This window comes from Rhinoderma darwinii, chromosome 5 (genome assembly GCF_050947455.1).
Source record: "Rhinoderma darwinii isolate aRhiDar2 chromosome 5, aRhiDar2.hap1, whole genome shotgun sequence".
NCBI lineage: Eukaryota > Metazoa > Chordata > Amphibia > Anura > Rhinodermatidae > Rhinoderma > Rhinoderma darwinii.
Genome location: NC_134691.1, coordinates 324,696,928 through 324,721,775, shown reverse-complemented (window position 1 = coordinate 324,721,775; position 24,848 = coordinate 324,696,928). Strand labels below are relative to the sequence as shown.

The 24,848-nt window shown below is 42.0% G+C and overlaps 1 protein-coding gene across 6 annotated transcripts in view; it reads left to right on the top strand.

Annotated features, from left to right (window-relative positions):
* Positions 1 to 24,848, top strand: part of RUNDC3B (RUN domain containing 3B) — a 141,971-nt gene that overhangs the window by 79,949 nt on the left and 37,174 nt on the right. For all 6 annotated transcript variants that reach the window (XR_012847774.1, XR_012847773.1, XM_075827645.1 and 3 more), the window contains exons 7-8: positions 1,856 to 2,024; positions 6,030 to 6,187. Coding sequence is in view for 4 of the 6 variants with exons in the window: in XM_075827645.1 (XP_075683760.1) it covers positions 1,856 to 2,024; positions 6,030 to 6,187 (327 nt within the window). In the remaining 2 variants the exon portion in view is untranslated. The remainder of the gene's footprint in view (positions 1 to 1,855; positions 2,025 to 6,029; positions 6,188 to 24,848) is intronic.

Below are 24,848 nucleotides of genomic sequence, written 5' to 3'. Positions count from 1 at the left end.
AAACATGCCAGAGTGGGCCCCAACACAATGTGCCCCCCCTACTCAGGTAACACGCAGGTTCGAACTGTTACCGATCACATCTAAGGCTTCATTCACATCTGCGTCGAGCTTCCATTCATGGGTTCCGTCAGACCTTTCCGTCAGGGGAACTCATATACTGAAACCATAGCTTTCAGTTTGCATTACCAATAGCATAGTCGCCTTGACCGATTCAGGTCTCAGAGCTAGATACAGCCGCTGTGTATACAGGATACAAAGCAGCTGTATCTCAAAAAGTAAAAATAATTCTTAATAAAAACTAATTAGAAATTTGCACCAATATATATGTTGTACATAGCCTTTAATCTTTTCTCTGACATCTGACAGAGGAGTTTGCATTAGAAAGTTTTGCAGACCTCTCTGAAACTGACTGAAAGGGTATATAACCCCCATCATCCCTGTATATACCAACCATCATCCCTGTTACTTTATATACCAGCCATTATCCCTGTATATGGAGGTTATATACAGGAATGATGGCTGGTATATACAGGGATGATGGAGGTTATATACAGGAATGATGGAGGTTGTACACAGGGATGATGGACGTTATATACAGGAATGATGGCTGGTATATACAGGGATGATGGAGGTTATATACAGGAATGATGGCTGGTATATACAGGGATGATGGAGGTTATATACAGGGATGATGGAGGTTATATACAGGGATTATGGTGGTTATGTACCGGGATGATGGTTGGTATATACAGAGATGATGGAGGTTATATACAGGGATGATGGCGGTTATGTACAGGAATGATGGGGGTTATATACAGGGATGATGGCTGGTATATATAGGGACAATGGAGGTTGTATACAGGAATGGTGGGGGTTATATACATGGATGATGCCTGGTCCACTCATCATCACGTATATAACCCCCATCTTCGCTATATAAACCCCATCATCCCTGCATATAACCCCCATCATCCGTGTATATAACCCCCATCATCTCTGTATATACCAGCCATCATTCCTGTATATACCAACCATCATCACTGTATATAACACTCATCATCCTTGTATATATCAGCCTGGCTGGTATAAACAGGAATGATGGGGGTTATATACAGGAATGATGGCTGGTATATACAGGGATGATGCCTAGTCCAGCGATCATCACTGTATATAACCCCATCATCCCTGTATATAACCCCCATCATCCCTGTATATACCAGCCATTATCCCTGTATGTAAACCCTAACTATATAACTTTATCCATCAGGAAAGGGTGCTTGCTCACTCCCTGCTCATTATGCAGGCTTCTTCTGGTTATATGCATAAAAGTAGAATGATGGTGGAGAAAGAGTCTATTCCTGGAAGAGAGATAAACATATTCCATCTGCTACATCACCCATGAACTAATAACAGTATCCTGCATTTTGGGGGGCACATGTGTGTTTAGGTAAGTCAGGAGGTTTTGGAAACTTGGATTTTATCATTCTACCTATGATCTTGTATTAGATAGGCAGTGCAGGAGGTCTAGTAAGCACTGGATTTTACATGTGCATTTATTGCCTGCACAAAGCAAGCACAACAGCCAGACAATGGCAGTAATGACCAGGAACAGATACAGCGAGGGCACGGCACGTGAGGTTCTAGCATTGCGTTTAAAATGGGTAAAAAATGAGTCAAAAGTTTCAAAGCTTTCCTCTTCTAGTCATTGACCAGATCTGATGTATAGAAATGCAGCCATGTGACGGCCGTTAAAAAAACGTCCATCACACGGATGAATTTCCCTGTCGTGTGAATAGGGCCTGACATCACACAGTGGTACATATAACTAATAGAATATTTTTGTCATCTTGCACAGCTCTGATAGCATCAGCAGCGATGAGGAAGAGCTCCGGACATTGGGGAGCAGCGGCAGTGAGAGTAGCACCCCAGAAAATATTGGTCCTCCATTTACCATGGATGAAAACAGCTGGTATAACAAGTGCAAGAGGGTGGAACAGAAGTACCGGCTCGCCTTGGAGCAGAAGGTAACATCAGAAAAGGTTTTTTTCCTGCCGTGAAATGGTGCGATTATTTGGGGAAGATTCACGTAATCTATGCGGATTATCTCAGTGTTAAAAATAAGATGAAATAGTGGCCGTGATTTTTATCTATCTATCTATCTATCTCATATCTATCTATCTATTCTATCTATCTATCTATCTCATATCTATCTATCTCATATCTATCTATCTCATATCTATCTATCTATCTCATATCTATCTATCTCATATCTATCTATCTCATATCTATCTATCTATCTATCTATCTATCTATCTATCTATCTATCTATCTATCTATCTATCTATCTCATATCTATCTATCTATCTATCTATCTATCTATCTATCTATCTATCTATCTATCTATCTATCTATCTATCTATCTATCTATCTATCTATCTCATATCTATCTATCTATCTCATATCTATCTATCTATCTCATATCTATCTCATATCTATCTATCTCATATCTATCTATCTCATATCTATCTATCTCATATCTATCTATCTCATATCTATCTATCTCATATCTATCTATCTCATATCTATCTATCTCATATCTATCTATCTATCTTTTAACTATCTTTATCATTAGATAGTTTCATATATAATTGCTCTGAGCATGTGAAAAATGTTAACACAATTTTAGGTAAACATTTATAACTTGATCAACACGAGGGAGCCATAATATTAGCATAGGATTTATTAGCTATTTAGAGCTGTGGTATTTAGGTGAATGTCCACCTATTGAGCTCCATTTTAAAGTTTATACATATACATAAATAGTTAAAGTGTAACTAAACTTTTGAAAAACTCTTGACATGTCAGAAGTTTTGATCAGTCCGGGTCTGAGCTCCGAGACCCCCACCGATCGCTAAAACGAAGCTGCAGAAATGCTCGGGTGAGCGCTATGCCGTTTAGTTTCTGATCGTCTTTCTTCAGAGCGGTGTACAGACTCATAGACGTTCTATTGAGCCCGTACACCGCACCGACGAAAGCCAATCAGAAGCGTCACAGCACTCACCCAAGCACTTCTGCCGCTTTGTTTTGGTGATCAGTGGTGGTCTCAGTGCTCCACTTCCACCGATGAAAACTTCTGAAATGTCACTATGACATGTCAAAAGTGTTTTAAAAGTTTAGTAACACTTTAAGTAAATTTATTGCAAACTTATATTGAAGTGATCAACTGTTACAGCCTATGTTATAGTAGATCTGCATTCACAATTCTGCTAGTCGTCATTGGAAACAGTCGACAAGCTTGTTGTCAGACACACCCTTAATAGTTTATCTGAAAAGCCTGTAATGTAGTGGGACAATTAAGAATGTTGAGACAGTTCAGCTCTGAAGCCTGCAGAATTGTGAATGCAGCTCTGGACTGTAACTGAGGATCAGTGCAAGATAAGTACAATGACTTTACATAGTTACTCAAGTTTTTATGTTCAACAGAAAATTCAGCTCTGCTATACCTGTGAATGGCATGCGGCTCCATTGTTCTATAAGCGTGCAGCGTAGTGTCATCCTAGCAGTGACTTCTGTACATTGTGATCAGCAGGTATACTGTGGAGCTGAGGTGATTGTTATATTGTCACACTCTCCATATCCCGATGTGTGTGTATGAGCAGAGTATGAATGGATTTTCGATAGATTTTCTTGCTATTCGCCCCGTAATTCTCTCACGTCCAAATCCTCTTTCCCCTCTTTGCTTCCGACTGAATTTCAATATTTTCTTTTCAAATTCAAAGCGGGAAAAGTCAAATTCGAGTCTATGGATTGTGCACTAAGCCGCTCCGGGGTTGTGGTAATATGGGCATGTGTCAGCTGCTTTTTCCATGTCTTCTGTATCTTTTATGATCATAGACGGTAATAATCCTATTACATAGAGGATTAGAAGAGCTGTAGAATTTACACACGCTGCAATTTTATTCAATTCCAAAATCTCAAAATTCAGGGCAGATTTTATTATGAATGGCTTTATAGGGACACATATCTATCTGTTGTTCCCTGTTATCAGCTATTTTAGGATGGGGAGAGGCTGTTCTTTATTGTTTGATTTTGTCCCGTCCTATTTTATAATGAAAATGTGTTGCTCCCTCTGCGGTGGTAAACACAGACAGACAGGGTAGGACCCGTGCACAAAAACAGTATATGGGCCCCTTGTTCTCGAATATCTCAGCATAGAGCATGTCCCGTTATGTCTCTGTAACAATCCACCAGTAATTTTGAGCTGTGTAATTCATTACTTTAGTCTTTCATGCTATCTAAGAGAGAGTACAAAGTTAGTTTTAAAGTAAGGATACAAACACACGGCGTAAACACTGGGTATTACAGTAGCAGCGAATCACAGCGATTCCGCCACATGAATCGCAAGTAAGAAAAATAAAAATAAAGTTATACTTACCTAGAGTTCCATGCTTCTTCTCCAGTCTGGCCTTCTGGGATGACGTTTCATCCCATGTGACTGCTACAGCCAATCACAGGCTGCAGCGGTCACATGGCCTGCAACATCATCCCAGGAGGCCGGATGGAGAAGAAGCAGGGAACTCTGGGTAAGTATAAAAGTTTTTATTTATTTTTCCAGCGCTGCTTTACGCAGCGGAAATTCAGCCGGAAAAAAACACCACATGTTGTGGCGCGATTTTTCGGATGGCATTCCCTGAACGCAGCGTATCTGCCCTGAACACGCCAAGTGTGTTCGTACCCTAACAGTGAGCCCCCTTACAACCAGGCCCCCCCTGTGCAGCTGCACGAATTGCACATATGGTATGTTCGTCCTTACGTGGCGGACTAGACAAGCGTGGCCATGCCGCTTTAAGATAATCCCCATCTCTCAATGGTTCCAGCAAGAATGGGGGGAAGCATTTGGAGATCCATACAGAACACAGGGTCAAAAAGTAAAATTTCTGCATCCGTAGTTTGCCATATGGTGCTGATTTTTCATACAGTCCTGTGCATGAGGCCTTAGGGTATGTGCACACGAGAACAGGCTTTTACATCTGAAAAGACAGACTGTTTTCAGGAGAAAACAGCTGCCTCGTTTCAGTCGTAAATGCTCCTCCTCGCATTATGCGAGGCGTCTTTAACGGCCGATCATTTGAGCTGTTCTTCATTGAATACGCTATTGTTTACGTGAAGAAAACGGAAAGCTAGCAGAACAGAGGCTAACCCATACCGACTGAAAGAGGAAAAAATACCATGGAAATCAATGGTAATGCAAACGGAAGCAATAGTTTCCATTTGGCTTTTCGTTCATCTGTTCCTCTGACGGAAAGGTTGAACGTAACAGATGAACAGAAGCCAGCGATGGTGTGAACAGGCCCTTATCTGGACTTGCTGATTTTGCTGTGGATCCGCAGGTAATTTGCAGCAAATTCGCAACAATACAATTTCACTTTGCTACAGATTTAAGGATTCACACCACAAGGTCAATTTCTCTGCAGAATATGTCCACAGCTTCTCATCCACTTTGCTGCTACTATATGCCGCTGCAGATTTTCTGTCCACAAGTCCAGACGGAAAATCCGCAGCAAATCTGCTATATGTGAACGTAGCCTTATTCTATTATTTTTACTACTAGTTTTGCTTTGATATATGTCTCATTGCTGAGGAAAAAGAGATGAAGAAAGAAGACTAAATAAAACCTTATAAAGTAGTCATATCTAACTTCTTTCATAATAGGGGCAGCACGGTGGGTCAGTGGTTAGCGCTCGGGGTCCTGGGTCTAGATCCGACCAAGGAAAACATCTACATGGAGTTTGATTGGGTTTCTTCCCATAGCCCAAAAGCATAGAGAGAGGTTAATTTGCTTCCTATTAAATTGGCACTAGAGAGCGTATTTGTGTTGTAGATAGGTATACATTGGGGAGGGGGACTGGTGTGAGTGATGACAATCTCTGTACAGCGCTGCGGAATATGTTGGTTCTACATGATCAGGAAATAAAGAATAGTGGGGTAAGTGTGACAATTAGGTTAACCCAGCTTCTTTCTTCTTTTAGGGTTACCTCGAAGAGTTGGTCCGTCTGAGGGAAGTTCAGCTCTCCGATTCTGTGACTCAAAATAAATTGTTACTCCAGAGGATTAAAGATACAGAACTGAACCACAAACTGGAGAAGGAGCAGCTGGAATACATCATTGTTGAACTCCAAGACCAACTGTGAGTATGAGAAAAGAAAACGTGTTAAGGAGCTGCGCTCGGCTGTTTCCGCCACTCCCATAGAGTTTGAATGGAGCGCCAGTGCGCATGCTCCACCGACGCTCCATTCAAATTCCTGCGTGCTGCGGTCGTGTGACTGGGGACACAGAGAACTGGGATCCCCCAATTCTAGTGATTGATAAGGGTCTCAAAGGGCAGACCGCCACCAATTTAACATTTATCACCTATCCAATCTATAGGTGATAAGTTGTTTTTTTGACCGGAATACCCGTATAATGTATAATGAATTATGTCCCCCATAACTGGTGCTCTGCTTCTTTCTATCAGTACTGGCAGTTTAGAAAAATCTCCGGACCTTTAGTGCTAGGCATACAAATACCCAATATCTCACAACCATCCTGATGTTGGTGATTTTCTTCAGTGCCCAGGTGACTGATGGGCATGTCATTTTCAAGTTTTATGTAAAGATTATTTTTTTTTACTGTATAATAAATAGTGCAATTTTCTAATATACTTGTTTTTTCAATTTATAATATCTCTGTTTGCTGTCAGTAGATGAAAATCTTCACAAACGTAATACTTTTTACAGCTGAGAGTTGACTACAATTGTTTCCAGGCATTCCTCCGCGAATCAAATACACCAGCTGCACATATCTCTCTCCTGTCATGTTGTTTGTTACAATGTACAAGTGCGGGTAAAATGTATCGGTCTAGGAGTCAATCCTCTGTGAGCTAGTTTGATTTAAACAGGATAGAACTGTAGCAAACCCACAGCTGTGAGTAGTATTAGGTTTGTACAGGTTTCCAGCATCTGAATGTAAACTGAAATGTTCCCATTCACTGACCGCAAGCAGACATCTTGAAAAAATTGACAGAAATCGAAGCACAAAGTACAGTATTTTAAAAAGTTGTCGAACTTTTTGACTATACAATGATTATGTTTTGTTTTGTTTACATAAAACCGGAAATCCCCTTTTAATAAATTAAGTTGGGCCTCCTTTTTCATGATCCTTCTTAAAGGGGTTGTAAAAAGAAAGTTAAAGGGGTTTTCCCATGAGAGACATTTATGACATATCCACAGGATATGTCATAAATGTCATAGATGCGGGTCCCACCTCTGGGACCCCCACCTATCTCCAGAACAGGGGGCCCTAAACCCCGTCCTGCCACTGTGTGTCGCGGCTGAATCAGGTGAATTCCGCCCATGAAAAGTTATATGGTGGTGAGTTACATAAACAGCGTAGCTCGCCGAGCTACACTGTTTACATAAGTCTCATAGAACTGAATGGTAGTTACAGAAACAGCGTAGCTCAGCGAGCTACGCTGTTTTCGTAACTCCAGACCATATAATTAAGAAGTGGCCGGGAGGCAGCGAGATCAGACAACGCTAGAATGGGATTAGAGGGCCCCGTTCTAGAGATAGGTGCGGGTCCCTGGGGTGGCACCCACACCTATCTGACATTTAGGACATATCCTGTGGTTATGTAAAAAATGTCTGATGGGAAAACCCCTTTAATAAATTACAATGTTGGGGTGCGGCAGGCTGCTAGCAGTCCATCATGATAACTTGCTGATCTTGTTGCGCGTGTTTATGTTTCGGTCCCTTGTTTAGGTGTGTTTTTAATTGTCTCTAATGTACTACTAGTGTGAGGTCACTAGTGTGAGGTCACTAGTGTGATGTCACTAGTGTAGCATTATTATATTTTAGGTGGTGCACATTATTCTTTTATTTCACAATTCCTATTTCCAGTCCATTTTTAGGTACATTTTCAGGCACAGGCCATGATTTATGGGCAACTATCGTTTGATTTAGATTTTTTTAATGTAAAAAGATCCAACATTCTATGCATATTAACTTTATATATGTCAATGTTTTTATTGAATTTTCACATGAAATACGAACAACAAAATAAACAAAGTTTCAGATGTGAGAAGCAAGCATAGATTAGTTACAATATTGTCAGCAGTTTAGAGATTTGCCATAAGGATATTTGAAAATTAAACAAATCGCTGCTCCTATTATACTCATTTTACTGAAAGTTACTCACATGGGTTATAGGCAATATTTTCATATTATCTATATAACATATTTTTATAGAGGTCAGGGCCCCCGTTTTTTTTGTTGTTGTTTTTTTTAAGAGCTCCAAATCTCCTGCTTCCTTTTACATAACCATAGAGTTAAATGATACAATTCTTGTTTCCTGCAGTCACCACTAGAGGGCACATACTGAAGATGGTTTTATATAGCTCCCATCAAAGGGGTTGTCCCATCAGGACAACCCCTATCCATATGCCCTATTAGAGTATGGATGTCATAGAGGGTGGTCCCCTCTATGTGTCAAAATGGAGAGCTTCCACTCTGGCGGTCCTGGCACGTCCTTGATTGCCGGGGGTGAGAAACTGGTGGTGGCTATCGGCAGACAGAATTTTATTATTACCTGTCACTAGGTCTTATAAGTTGAACTGGTTTACTGACCTAAATAGCGCTGTCTCCCTGATTCCAGAGCGCTGTTTTTCTTTTTTTCCTGGACCCACCGTTCCAGAGATATGGCCCACTGTTGTGTTGGCTGCCTCTATTCTAATTTGCTGTAGTTAGCCAACCGGGCGTGGACTACCCTCAAGCTGCCTCGTGGTGATTGGTCAGCATCAGAGACAGGAAAGCTTGCTCCACCCCGTTGGGTAACTACAGCAAATCAGCCGATAGGGAGCCAACACAACAGTGGGCCCATATCTCTGGAACAGGGGGTTGCAGGAGAAAAAGAAAACAGCCCTGGAATCAGGGAGACAGCGCTATTCAGTTCAGTAAACCAGTTCTATTTATATGACCTAAAAATCAAAATCAAATGTGAGTAAATGTAATGGCAAGGTGTAATGTCATAGAATAACATAAAGTAAACTATAAGTGAAGTTATGTCTTCCTCCACATTTCTAGAAATATGAGAAGTACTTGGTATGCAGTTCATGTACAATCCATGTCTCTCACAGACTCTTTTACTCTTTTATAGCCGTGTCTAGTGTTTATGGACTTTTGAATGGGGCTACTGATTGGTATTTTCTGAGTATAGTGTGCGGGGGTATTGTATAGGGTGCGGGAGTATATTTCTGCTTAGTCATTATCTGTCAAAAGTCAATTTCCTGCCAGCTCTCGTAAAATGATGTTTCATCTTTGTAATTATTATTATTATGATTGTAGAAAATCCCAGCACACACTTGCTTTGCTTATTCTTTCTATTTTATTAAAGACGCGTTTCGTCTTATATGCAGCCTTTCTCAATCATGTAGTCACAATGGCTACAAAGAGTTAAATTAACATTTTCGATCACATGACTTTACTTGATTTGCATGCAAATGGGCTGTATGGGCTGTATTGTCTGCCTATTTGGTTCTTACACATCTTTCCCGATCCAGTCATGGGCCTTATTTATTAAAACTGTCTAACAGTAAGGGTATGTTCACACGGCTTATTTTCGGGCTGTAAACGGCTGAAAAAGGGCCGAAAAATCGGAAGCAGAACGCCCCCAAACATCTGCCCATTGATTTCAATGGGAAAAACAGCGTTCTGTTCCAACGAACCGTTTTCTAACGCGGCCAGTTTTTAAAAACGGACACGTAAAAGAAACGCCCGCGAAAAAGTGCATGTCTCTTCTTGAGCCGCTTTTTGGAGCCATTTTTCATTGACTCTATAGAATTACCGTGCCAAAAACGGCTGTAAAAAACGCAGCGAAAAACGTGAGTTGCTAAAAAAAATGGCTGAAAATCAAATCAGGAGCTGTTTTCCCTTGAAAACAGCTCCGTATTTTCATACGTTTTTGATTTTGTGTGTGCAAATACCCTAAGGCCTCATTTATGGCCACCTCTCTAGCCGCAGCATTTTAGCATCCATATTATGGCTCAACTGCCGATCTAATGACCCAAACTAAGAGCATCATAGAAATCTATGATGCTGTTAGTTCGAAGCATATTTTAATAAATAAGGCCTAAAGCTAGCCTTGTTGCCGATAGCAACCAATCAGGACAGCCTTAATTTCTTAAAATTCTCTCAACAGATAAGAGCTGTCCTGTGATTGGTTAATATTGGTAACAAGGCCCACAATGTTAAATTTACTGGGATTTCTTTTTTATATTCTTTTTTTATTTTTTTATTCCGTTTTTTATTTGAAATTAAACAACATACAAATATACAAAACACAGCGAACTGCGTCAGACCCACCCAACAATGGTTGGAGACAATAATCCGACAGAAGGTACAAAACAAAGGGAGCAATATTCATGGTAGAAGCACCATCATTGAGGAATAAATACATCATCAGAGACATGTCTTCAATTGGATTTCTTTTTTAATTTAGGGTGAAATGCTCTTTATGTTGGGGCTTGGGCTATAGTTTTCCATTGGATGTCGCACTTATACATATATTTGGGTCATTCGTAAGCCATTGTTCACACTGCTGTTAGGGTCTGTTCCATCAGGTTTCCATTACAGTAGTCTGCTGCCCTGTTTTTTCCTGTAGAAAAAGATGGAAACTTGAAGGACCTATTATAATTGAATGAGACCCATTACACAACAGATCTATCATAATTGTCATGACTTTTCAGAAGCCATGACACTAGTGTGAACAGAGCCTAAACTTGATGTCTTTCAGCTATCCTACAATATAGGTTACCTTATCCACCTCTGAGACCTAGACCCCACCTGACCACCTATTGCAGCCACATATAGGAGAGGAGGCTGTGCATGAACGTGGTCCTCCCTACCGAGGTCTACAGTAGTTATAGAGCTTATGATGTTCTTAGACTTCAGGAGAGCCACACGCATGCATGGCCACCTCTCTACCTCTTCCCAGCTGGATAGGGTCACCAAACAGCCATCAGGAAGGTTGAGTCGTCAAGGCCCCAAGGTATTGGAGGCCCCAGGGTATTGGAGGCCCCCGGGTATTGGAGGCCCCCGGGTATTGGAGGCCCCCGGGTATTGGAGGCCCCCGGGTATTGGAGGCCCCCGGGTATTGGAGGCCCCCGGGTATTGGAGGCCCCAGGGTATTGGAGGCCCCAGGGTATTGGTCCCATGTGATCTCCCTATAATCTGGCCCTGACCATGAGTATAATACGAGTTGGAATGGTTTGGAGCTCCTTGTGATCTACCCTCACATATAGAATTCATCTGATGCACAAATATTCCTGTATACGAGAAACATATAAAGATGGAGGTATAGGACCAGTAAAACCTTAGACGCTAGTAAGGTTAATGGTTAAATGTATCCCCCACCACTGTATCTCGTCAATGCCACTGATTGATTCAATGTATTTTTATTTTCTAACGTCTGAATGAGTCATCCAGTTCTGAGAAGCCTTTATATGATATGAATGTACCTTAATATCAGCAATTTCAGTGCGGTGCTCAGGAAATTGTTGTCAATGGATTTTATTTAAGAAAAAGTTTCATAAAGCATTACAGCAGAAGCACAGTGCAACCACAACTCCCATCTTGTCATAGTTGACATACTGTAGCATGCAGAGTTTGGATTTACCTATAGGCACAATGGGCCAGTGCCTATAAGTGGTCGTTGGGGAAGTGCCCCCGCTGAAAGGAAAATTTACATATTGATGCACTGAACAGTGTGTATTTATGTTATTTATAGGTATTATATTTTAATTAGATAATTTGTTTATATATCATTTTTCAGAGCTCCAAAGCTATAGAGGTAAATGATAAAGATTCTGCCACCACTAGGGGGCACTTAGGAGCTTACTACAAATGATCAAATAAACACTAAACACAAAATATAAACCAAGAATAAAGGGCAACAAAATAGGGGGGAGCTCATAGATTTTGTAACATTTATGAGTTTAATGATAGGTCTTTAACCCCTTAATTACCAGCCTATTTTAAACCTTAATGACCAAGCTATTTTTATTTTCCAATTCAAATTGTTTTTATTGGTTTTGATACAAACAATTACAAAAACATTCGGAGAAAATCTGTCCCCATAATAAAGAGAACGTGACAAATAGGGCGCAGCCAAAACAGAAGGGTAAACATCACAACCCATGAAGAGCACACAGTACGACAGCCATCTGAGCAATCATAACGGGAAGGAGCATTGCTTAAAAGGAAAGGGGGGAAAAAAATACAATAAGTCAACTTCCTATACATCCTAAAATGCAATGGCCATAGCATGTGCGCACAATCACAGGAAGCAAAAACAAGCTATTTTTTTAAAGGGAATGTGTCGCTAGAATTTTTTTTTTTTTAGTTAAACAATTATTATTTAAGTGATTACACATTGTTTTAATTTTTTTTCTTTTTTCACAAGTCAGGAAATATTATAAATTAGATTCTAATTTATAACATTTCCATGTGCTGGGCACTAGAGGGAGCAGTTCCCAAAATTGCAGCATGGTCAATGTGGTAAAGCAACCTCATTGCTTTATGCTGTAAATTTGGGGTAGACACACTCACTCTAGTGTCCTGACACAATCCCCCCTCCCTTATTCTGGCTAGCGCCAGGAGAAGGAAGGGTTTGAATCTTCAAACCTCCTAAACTGTGTGCCACCATTTTCTGAGCGACTGCACAGTGTAGGAGGATTAGATACAGGGCTCAGCAGACAGTATAACACGAACATAATACACACATCACATACACGAACATAAATTACCTTCTCCTGCTGCTGCCTCCGCTCATATTCCTTGCGCCTTCGCTTCCTTGAACATATGGCCGGAAGTCGTCATCTTACTGTCCGGCAGCGGCTTCCGGTCCACATGAAAATGGTGCCGGATTTCGCTCTGAAAACGAGGTTCGTTTTGGCCTGTGTGGGAGCGGCGCATGCGCCGTTCCCATACAGGCGGCGTATGCTTCAGAGAATGGAACGGCTCCCGTTCGCATTCTCTATGGGGATGTATGTGCCGTATTCCATCTCTGTAAGTGTCGTTAATCGACACATACAGAGATTTAAAAAAAATGGCAGCCCCCATCTAGAAGTAAAAGTAAGAACAAAGTAAAAAGTAGAACATGAGAACACAAATAAAATTTATGTTAATATGATATTAAAAGCAATATGATAAAAAAATAAAATAAAATTCATGACACCTTCCCTTTTAAGTTTTTCCATCATCTCATTCCAAGAGCTATAACTTTTTTTATTTTTGCGTCGACATAGCTGTATAAGGTTTTGTTTTTTGCGGGACAAGTTGTATATTTTAATAGCACCATTTTGGGGTACATATAATTTATTGATAACTTTTTTGGGGGGGGGGTCATGAAAAAAACCCCATAAATTTTGCCACTCTTTTTTGCATCTTATATTTATGCCGTTTACTGTGTGGCATAAATAACATAATAACTTTATTCAGTGGGTCATTACGATTGTGGCGATCAAATTTAGATAGCTTATGTATGTTTTACTACTTTTACACAGTAAAAACGCTTTTTTTTCAAAATTATTTGTTTTTGTGTCACCATGTTTTAAGAGCCATCATTTTTTTATTTGTATGCCGATGCAGCTGTACTAGGGCTTGTTTTTTGCGAGACGACTTTGATTTTTTTATTGGTACCATTTTGGAGTACCTGCGACTTTTTGATCACTTTTTATCAAAATTTTTTGAAGGCAGAATAAACAGAAAACAGCAATTCTGGCATTGATTTTCTTAAATTTATTTTTTACTGCGTTCACTCTGCGGGTTAAATAACGTAATAACTTTATAGGTGGGGTCGTTACAGATGCGGCGATACCAAATATGTGTAATGTTTTCATTTTTATTTTTTTTTCATATTAAAGTATTTTATAAGGGAAAAAGTAGGTGTCACATAGGGTTCGTGGACCTACTGGGCTGTACCGCCTTGGCGGTATGGCAGCTGGCCAACAGGGCGCAGGTCACAGTCTATAGTTCGTATAGGGTACATGTGGCAGCTCGGACAGTAGCAAGGCAGGCTCAGCTGGGACTAGGTAGCGGGTAGACGTCCGGTGTGTAGCAGCAGGACAGGCGTAGATATAGCACAGCACGACTACAGCTCAGCACTGCACTTGACCAGGATAGCACGGGATACAGGATACAGGAACAGGGAACACAGGAACTGGAAAACACTAGGAGACCATTTTCTTAGACAAACTAGGATATGACAAACAATGCTCAGGCAAGGATCAGAAGGACAGAGGCCTTCTTATAGTCCAGGAAATCATGTGAGTTGATGATGATGATTGTTTTCATGTGCGCGCGCTGGCCCTTTAAGAGCGGGCACGCGCGTGCGCGCGCGCGCGCACCCTACGGGACACAGCGGACCAGAACGGAAGTGAACGCTGGCATCTCCTAGGAAGGAGATGGGGACCAGCGCTCACAGATCCATGGCTGCGAGCGTTGGAAGGTAAGTAAACCGGACGACCCTCGGCCATGGACGCTACAGCAACAATCATCCAGTGAACGAGCAAACACTCGTTGATCGACTGATCGTATCGTTTATGCACAAAATATTATCAGGGAGATGTGCTGTCGACATGATAGAAATGCATAGGGACGAGTGATCGAAGTAATGATCGCTCGTCACCATAAGTAACTGATCATAGCTACTTGTGAAAGGAGCAAACGAGCGCCGATTAATGAGCTGTCTCATTGATCGGCGCTCGTTGTTACAGCCCAAATAGGCCGGTGTAGATCCTAAGGGTGGTCAATCAAGTTTGGTTGTGGTTGGAGCAAAAAATCTAAATAAGGGGGGATTCCCACGAGCGTGTATTCGGTCCGTGCGGGCCGCGTGGTTTTCACGCGGCACGCATCGACCAATACAAGTCTATGGGGCAGTACAGACAGTCCGTGCTTTTTGCGCAGCGTTTGTTCGCTGCGTACAAAACGCGACAGGTTCAATAACTCTGCGTATTTCCACGCAGGTTGCACGGAAGCACTTCCGTGCGAACCGACTGAAACAGCGCACCAGCTGTCAAAAGGATGAATGTAAACAGAAAAGCACCACGTGCTTTTCTGTTTCCGAACATCCAAACGGAGTGTCTTTGAGATGAGCGAACCCGGACAAGCGAACCGAACTTCACCGGGTTCGGCCGAACTCGTTTTGGCCGAACCCGGCAAAAAAATGTCCGGTACGCGACGTCAGGACATAGTCACTCTCCAGGGTGCTGAAAGAGTTAAACTGTTTCAGCACCATGGACAGTGACTACCGATCCCAAAAAACATGAACCTGTAAAAAAAAACGAAGTTCTGACTTAACGATAACTCCCGGCTTCTTCCTCCAGTCTGACCTCCCGGGATGACAATTCAGTCCAAGTGACAGCTGCAGCCAATCACAGGCCAAGCACAGGCTGCAGCGGTCACATGGACTGCCGCGTCATCCAGGGAGGTGGGGCCCGATGTCAAGAGAGGCGCGTCACCAAGGACGCGTCACCAAGGCAACGGCCGGGAGGGCAGATCTCGGTAAGTACGAACTTTTTCTTTTTTTTTAACAGGTTGCTGTATATTGTGTTCGGCATTCACTGTCGAGGGTGCTGAAAGAGTTACTGCCGATCAGTTAGCTCTTTCAGCACCTTGGACAGTGACGGGCGTCGACTAGCCTCATCTCTATGATGGCGGCAGCGCGAAAATCACGCAGCCGCGCATCATACACGGATGACACACACAGCTGTCAAGTGGTTTTTGCGCGCGCAAAACGCCACGTTGTTTGCGCGCGCAAAAACGCAACGTCCGTCTGTATCTGCCCTAAGAGCTCTTCGGCAGGAGCCCGTGTGATATCAGATAATGAAAACGTTATGTTACAGACACAGATTGAATTTAGATCTTTATGAGGGTCTTAGGAATAGTTACGATTGTTGTATTGCGGCACTGAGAAATTAGGCCACTTATGGCGGGAGAGGATTTCTCTACTTATTGAACACACTCCCCTTAGTAAATTCAAGGCAGCGTCTGTCACTGTGAACTAGAGGAGTTTATCAGTCGTGAAGTATGTAGGAGTTGTCAAATCCCTTTACAGATGAGAGGTGGAAAGCTGGAGAACAGCGATCCTGACAGGAATATCAGCAGCATATGATGAGTGGAGAATGCTAATCACCGTCGTCTCCAAGCCCATTATCATTATGTCTATACACATCAAAGCGATGAGGAACCATTCCCTCTTGGTAATGCTCAGAATAACTTTACTGCTGAATTATATTCCAATGCTGCTGTATTGCATCTGACAAAGAAAAGCCATCTGTATCTCTTAGAGGGACACCGGCCTTGTGAATAATTTGCTGTCACAGTTTTATTAAAGTGGAACTCCACCTCAAATTTTCAGCCATGGCATATGGATCCATCAGAATAAGACATTGGTTCCCATCATAGCGTTGTTGTCTATTTGGGAATTAGTCAGGATCCGATCTCAAGGAAATTAGTGATATTTTATTATTATAAAGTGGCATACCTGGTTGTATTAAAGTGCACCTCCAACCAAAAATGTCATATTGCTCCTAAATTTATATGCATAGTAAATGTGTGAAATCTTTTCCTCCACAGTTCAGTCTTTCTTCCAGACTTCTTCATCTCTACTCATTTACCTTTAAGGTATGTTCACACGCTTAACAAAAAACAGCTGCAAAATACGGAGCTGTTTTCAAGGGATAACCGCCTCTGATTTTCAGCCGTTTTTTAAGCATCAAGTGTTTTTTACAGCCGTTTTTTGGAGCTGTTTTTTTATTGAGACAATGAAAAATGGCTCCAAAAACAGCTCAAGAAGTGGCATGCACTTCTTTTTACGGGGCGGTTTTTTACGTGCCGTTTTTTACAAACGGCCACGTAAAAAATGCCCCGTGGGAACGGAACGCCGTTTTTCCCATTGAAATCAATGGGCAGATGTTTGAAGGCGTTCAGCCCCCGTATTTTCAGCCGTTTTTCCGGGGTGTTTACGGCCCAAAAAACTTCTGAAATTGTGTGAACATATCCCAAGTTTCCGAGTCTCCTCTCCGCTTACAAACCCGTGCTATTGCATCAATTTTTTTACCTGGTCTCTTCTCCGCTCATGTTCCTGTCAGTTAGTGTAAGTACCCTACCGATTTTTTTTTGCCACTCTTATCCTCTCAGGCTCTGTCAGGTTGGATGGTGACGTCGGTGGACGGTCATTTTTAGGTCTCTACAGAGATGTTCGATTTGGTTCAAGTCAAGGCTCTGGCTGGGCCACTCAAGGACATTCACAGAGTTGTCCCTAAGTCACTCCTGTGTTGTCTTGGCTGTGGGCTTAGAGTCATTGTCTTGTTGGAAGGTGAACCTTTGGCCCAGAGCACTATGGATCAGATTTTCATTAAGAATATTTCTGTATTTTGCTCCATTCATCTTTCCCTCAACCCTGACCAGTCTCCCTGTCCCTGCCGATGAAAAACACCCCACAGCATGATGCTGCCACCACCATGCTGCACTGTAGGGATGGTATTGGGCAGGTGATGAGTGGTGCCTGTTTTCCTCCAGATTTGACGCTTAGAATTGATGACAAAAAGTTCAATTTCGGTTTCATCAGACCACAGAATCTTGTTTCTCACAGTCTGAGAGTCCTTTTTGGTGCTTTTTTGGAAACTCCAGACGGACTTTCATGTGTCTTTTGCTAAGGAGACGCTTTCTAGCCACTCTGCCATAAAGTCCAGATTGGTGGAGTGCTGCATTGATAGTTGACCTTCTGGAAGTTTCTCCCATCTGCACACAGAATATTTGGAGCTCAGGCAGAGTGACCATTGGGTTCTTGGTCACCTCTCTTACCAAGGCCCTTCTCCCCCGATGACTTAGTTTAGTGGGGCGGCCAGCTCTAGGAAGAGTCCTGTTTGCGCCAAACTTCTTCCATTTAAGAATTTAGTGAGGCCACTGTGCTCTTGGGAACTTTCAGTGCAGCAGAATTTTTTGTCCCCTTCTCCAGATCTGTCCCTCCACACAATCCTGTCTGAGCTCTACAGGCAGTTCTTTCCGCCTCATGGCTTGGTTTTTGCTCTGATATGCATTGTCAGCTGTGAGACCTTATATAGACAGGGGTGTGGCTTTCCAAATCATGTCCAATCAAATGATTTTACCACAGGTCACCTCAAATCTCCTCTTCTCCCTTCCCAGTCCCCTTAGGTCCTGACGGCTAGTAATGTCAAGGCCTTAAATGTGACACAGCACTCAATGTCCTGAGTGCTGCCTCACATAGGATGTCTTGATGCTGAGGGTGCCTGTGAGGACCCAGGGGGTGAAGAGGAGCGATGAGGTAAGTATAAATTTTTTAATTTATATTGTCCGCTGGAGATGGGGATAGGATTAGCTCGATGGGGGGGTAAGGTATGGGGCCCAGGACAGGCCTTTACCTTGCTATGCCCCACAGAGTGAAATATACTTCAGCTAGGTGCTGGCATAGATTTCTACTATAATATATAACCATTTTCTGGCATAAATTATAATGAATTAATTGGCCCAACATGGTCCCACCCCCTTTTCAGAAGCGACGCCCAGCGTAAAAAGCCCAATAGTCGTAATTTTCACTGCAAATTGGGTCTTCTGGTCACTTTAGTGACTATTTTACGCTAGATAACTGGCGTAGAAAGGTTGATAAATTCCTCCCTTAGTGTGTTGCCCTGTGGTCCCAGCAGTAGAGGTGAAACACCTTATTCTTGGAGAGAATGCCTCCATAATATGGGTTGTGATGGAGAAAGAGGGGCAGAAGGAGATTTGGTATTGGCCCTTATAGTTCTATCAAGCGCCATATTAGTGACCTGTACTACATTGATCCATAATACAGCCGTGTGTATGGACCCTAGGGGCATCCATCATTTGCCTCAGGATCCACAGACAATCTGTTGTCGGGCTTCTAGATTCCCTTGGGTGTCTGGTCTCATCAGGAAAATTAACCGGACATGTTGCATTTTTTTCGGCCAATTCATTTGTTCATGTGCATAGAACTCAGACATGAACAACTCACAGCTGGGTTTTTATTGTCTATGACTAGTTTACCTGCAAACATGGGAAAACCACTAATACATCATGATATCTCTACATGTTGTGCCCAGTATTGCACTCAGCTCTGCTGCATTGACAAACTCCGCTCTAATACACCTGTATGTGCAGCTGATTTTACATGTACATAATGCCTTGATGGCTCTTAAATCACGTAACTTTCATTCGCACGGGTTGTTTTTGAGTTTTTTGTTTTTTTATGCGTCTTATGTAGTACTGAATATCCAGTTTGCAAAGAAATCACATACTTTTCTTGATCTCAAGAACGACATCTGTTTTATTATGTTCCCTTGTGATTTCATCGCTTGTTTCTGAATGACTAAACCTCAGTGCGTTTGTTTTGATGAGCGCGGAATATTGTAAGGTGACTGACAAAATCATGTCATCAGGGAAAGCTGCAATGTCGTAGGCTCTGTTCACATCTGCGTTGTGGCTTCCATTTATAACGATAGCTAAGGATAGGCCATCAATATAAAAGCCCCGGAAAACCCCTCGCAGCTCATTTTGGTTTTGAGGCCGCAGCTAATTATTTCAAGTAACTTTTTTTAAATTTTCCCATTGTGAGGTCTGATTTTTTTGTATCATTTTTTTGTGAATAAAAACTATTTTTATTAAAAAATAAAAGTGTTCTTCGTTTTTCATGTGTGTTTGTTTTATTTTATGTTTTTTATAAAATTATTTGATTAAAATGTATTTAATATATTTTTTTTGTCCCATAAGGGGACTTCTACTTTACAGTTTCATGTTTTCATTATAATGCATTGCAGTAACTGTATTCCAATGCATTACTGCTTGTCTCAGGTATGCCCCAACAAGAGATTCCAAAGGATATCCCTGGGAGCCTTTCTTAAGACCCAGGGCTGTCCCTTAAAACCGTCAGCCCAGGTGATCACTATCGCCGGAGATGATTACCAGCCACCAGATAGATCCTCCTCCCTTGTAATACAGTGAGGTCTATAGATTGTGGAGACCCCGTGGGGGAACATGGCAGCAAGTGTTTATTTCCCCAACCGCGCTACCACAGGGGAAATGCCACCGCCAGTTATAGTGGTATTTACCGTCTACACTTTTTGATTCGGTTCGAACCTTCTAATTATTAACTTTGATTTTGACCCGGATCGGTTTGACCACACTATTTGTTTGCGATCCCACTGTACATCTTCTGCATTGCTGATCATCTCTGTTTATGGATCTCATCTAGTTTGACTTCTTTGATTAGTCTGTGACCCCTTGTATTGCCTTCTGGTCACCGTCCTTCTCTATTTAGACCCAGGCGAGTATTTTACTACGTTGGTGTATATGCTTTGGAGCTCCATTCGACTGACTAATCTTGACCCATCTAGATTACTATGAGTCCTATATGAGACTAGAATGACTCCTTTTACTATTGGCTACTACTTACTCCACTACTATATGTTTCTTCAGCCTCGGTCCCACCAACGTAACACAGAGAATCATTACTGGATAACCTCCTCTTACTTAAATCCCAAGGTCAGCTGAGTACTAACTTAACTGGAATGATGACGTGTTGTCCATAATGACTAGTCTCAAGTCATTCATTGATTTACTTTTTATGAAATGGACTTTAGTGCGTGTCTGAGACCGGGACATTAGATTGTAAGCCCCAATGGGGACAAGGACAGATGTGAGTAAGGACAATCTCTGTGCAGCACTGCAGAATATGTTGGTGCTATGTAAGGGTCAGGAAATAAATAAAATAGGTTAGGTTCTGCTTACATTTGCTTCTCACTTCCCTTCATAACGAAAGCCACAACTCCCTGTCGGATCTGTCATACGATGGATACCACTGGCGCCCAACAGAATCTATTGATTTATAATGGTCCGTCCGGTTCCGGCAGTGTTTTGATGGGAAGAATTGCGCTGCATTTAGTGCTATTTTCCTGGGCAAATTTGCCAGGGCTGCCTACGGAGGCGCCGAACAAAGTCTATCATGGCAGTGTGAACACAGCCTTAAAGAGGCTCTGTCACCAGATTTTCAAACCCCCTATCTCGTATTGCAGCAGATCGGCGCTGCAATGTAGATAACAGTAACGTTTTTGTTTTTTTTAAACAAGCATTTTTGGCCAAGTTATGAGCATTTTTATATTTATGCAAATGAGCCTTTCTTAAGTACAACTGGGCGTGTTTAAAGTTAAGTACAAGTGGGCGTGTATTGTGTGCGTACATCGGGGCGTTTTTACTTCTTTTACTAGCTGGGCGTTGTGAATAGAAGTGTATGATGCTGACGAATCAGCATCATCCACTTCTCTTCGTTAACACCCAGCTTCTGGCAGTGCACAGACACACAGCATGTCCTCGCGAGATCACGCTGTGACGTCACTTCCTGCCCCAGGTCCTGCATCGTGTCGGACGAGCGAGGACACATCGGCACCAGAGGCTACATCGACTTACCTGCAAACGCCGATGCTGCTGCAGAATCAACTGTAGCCTCTGTCGCCTGGTGCCGATGTGTCCTCGATCGTCCGACACGATGCAGGACCTGGGGCAGGAAGTGACGTCACAGCGTGATCTCGCGAGGACATGCTGTGTGTCTGTGCACTGCCAGAAGCTGGGTGTTAACGAAGAGAAGTGGATGATTCTGATTCGTCAGCATCATACACTTCTATTCACAACGCCCAGCTAGTAATACAAGTAAAAACGCCCAGATGTTACAAACACAATACACGCCCAGTTGTACATAACTTTAAACACGCCCAGTTGTACTTAAGAAAGGCTCATTTGCATAAATATAAAAATGCTCATAACTTGGCCAAAAATGCTCGTTTTTGAAAAAAAAAAACACGTTACTGTTATCTACATTGCAGCGCCGATCACATGCAATAGGAGACAGGGGTTTGACAGAGCCTCTTTAACTGAGCACACCACTATCTATGTCCTACAGCTACGGTAGGGCTATGATTTATGAGCCACATCTGTCAATGACCAGTAATTGACTTTCAGACTGTGCCACTATAGACTCCAGCTGGGCATAGACATGAGATAAATGCTGAAATGTCAATTTGGATTGTTATCATGTTCTTTGTGGACACAACCAATAACCCTCTGACACTCTGTAAAAATATTGATTCATCATGTTGCATTTTTTTAGCTGGTAGTCAGTCGTAACCTAACCTATCATGCTGGGAGTTGTAGTTTTGCAACAGCTGGATAACCACAAGTTGGAGACTACTGGTATATGTCTATCGCTAGCTCATGCTATTTATCATAAATACAATGGTAGTGTGCACCCAGTGCTGGGCTGGCATACCCTGGACCCACCAGAGGAAACTATTTTAAGGGCCTATCGTCGATCTATGCAGAACACTTGCACGTCATATTACTGTGGATCCTAACTTATGCTGTTATCATTGCACACCAGACATATCCATAATAAATTCAAATAGGTCTCATAAGAATTGTCCCTAGCAGCAAGTGATTGGCTCCAAATCAGCTTCGAGTGGGGTTGTCTGCTGCTGAAACTTTAGGGCCCATTTTTGTGTCATAACCTAAGACCACTGGAGGATCCCCTGGTACTCTGGTGGGCCAGTTCGACCCTGTGTACACCTGAGTAAGGGTATGTGCACACACACTAATTACGTCCGTAATTGACGGACGTATTTCGGCCGCAAGTCCCGGACCGAACACAGTGCAGGGAGCCGGGCTCCTAGCATCATACTTATGTACGATGCTAGGAGTCCCTGCCTCTCCGTGGAACTACCGTCACGTACTGAAAACATGATTACAGTACGGGACAGTTGTCCTGCAGCGAGGCAGGGACTCCTAGCATCGTACATAAGTATGATGCTAGGAGCCCGGCTCCCTGCACTGTGTTCGGTCCGGTACTTGCGGCCGAAATACGTCCGTCAATTACGGACGTAATTAGTGTGTGTGCACATACCCTAAAGGAGATTGTAAGCAGTAATGTACTGCAACCTCCCTCCACATGCAACGGCAGTTCATGGGTAAAAATAAAAAGGAATTTTCCAATTTTTATTGAATTTTCTTTCAAGAAACCAGATTCAAATTGTACAATGGTTAGAAAACTCCTACACAAAACGTATAACAAAAACTTCACTGTAATCACCCACACAAAGAGATGCTGAGAGAAAGCAGGTGGAGGTGTCTTTAACAGTAAACATGGCGTGTACCAAAGGTGAAAAAAAAAACAACGTTATTCAATTGCTGATAATGACAATGCACACTGAACTGTGCTGGCCCCATAACGGAGGTTCGGTACATCTCATGGACCCATACCTGAACCTTCATCTCATTATTAATGCTGACGTCATTACATGTGAGCAGCAAGTCTAACCGAGCGAATGTTTGCTGCTGTTGTATAATTCTGTTATAACCACCGTTTATGGTCCCACTCTTGATTTTTTATTGATTCTAGCACCAAATTTTCCTTGTCCCTTATTGGTAGTGATATTGTACATGTACACGGCCCTATTATGGCATTGTACAACCCACGATGCCCTAGTCGTAATGGGGCACCCATACACTTAGCTGGGGCCCTACCGTACCTTAATAAGCCTATGAAGTTGGGATGGATTCACACACAGCTTTTGGGTCAGATTTTCGCAAAGCTCTTTCTTTGGTTGTAAAATTGTGGCAGCCAGATGGTAGTCAACAGCAAATTACGAAGACCTCCAACCTAAGTTTTTTGATTTTGGCTTTTTATTTTACAACTTTTCCCCACTTCAAACTTTTTTTTAAAGACGGAGCTTTCTTTAGGTGTGACATTCTTTGGAGTATTTTCCACCCATAGACCTCAATTTAAAAAAAACAAAAACTACATGTGGGAATCCAGTCATAAGGAGGCCTTAGGGCTACTTGGGACTGAATATCATGACGTGTGATTTTAATATTATATCTCAAAAATGGTAAGAATCCAAGATTAATATGGGATAAACTACTTTGATATATTTCCACTTAGTAAACTTGGTGCAAATACCCTTCTACTACTGCTTAGATGTCTCCTAACCTCCGGACTCGAGTTTTTCACCCCGGGTACATAACGGTCCACTATCTGTATATATCCTTTCCCAAAATAGTATTTTCTTCCTTCCCTTTCCAACCTCCGTCTTCTATTTTCACCCCTCATTAATCTATTCTATAATGCCCCCCTTCCCATCCCCACCATCAGTTATTCCAAACAGAAACATCACAAAAAGTACATGAAAATGTCACCAGAAAATATTCGGAAGTGTTGGCAATTACGTAAAGGTAATTTATCAAATAATTGCAGTGACTACCAAGCAAAGCATGGAGGCCTGCGGTGGTAGATATCGTGGAACGTGAAATTACATTCATTGTAGATTAATTGGATGGTTCCTCAGCCCATTCACCCTGGACAGGCACTGCCGCCCCACAGAGATGCTCTGACGGCTTCATCATGGAGGACCTAACACAGCATGTAACTATATTAATACCCTATAACTTAGACTTTCTATCCGGGCAGCGTTATAATGATGATTGTGTAATTTAAGTGTTTTTGTGTTTGTTTCTTTGTTTTTATTTATATACTTTTTAGTTCTTTTTTGATTTTCCTGTTTTGCTGAAGCCTCATATACATTGTAGAGAATTATCTATATAGACTGGACATATATTGGTGTCTTATCAGCGTTATAAAGTGTTACTGTTTGGAGTTGGTAGCTTACACACACAGATATTTTCTTAACATAGACCCAATTCTTGTCTTCCTCTTTTTTTAAGAAAAATAAG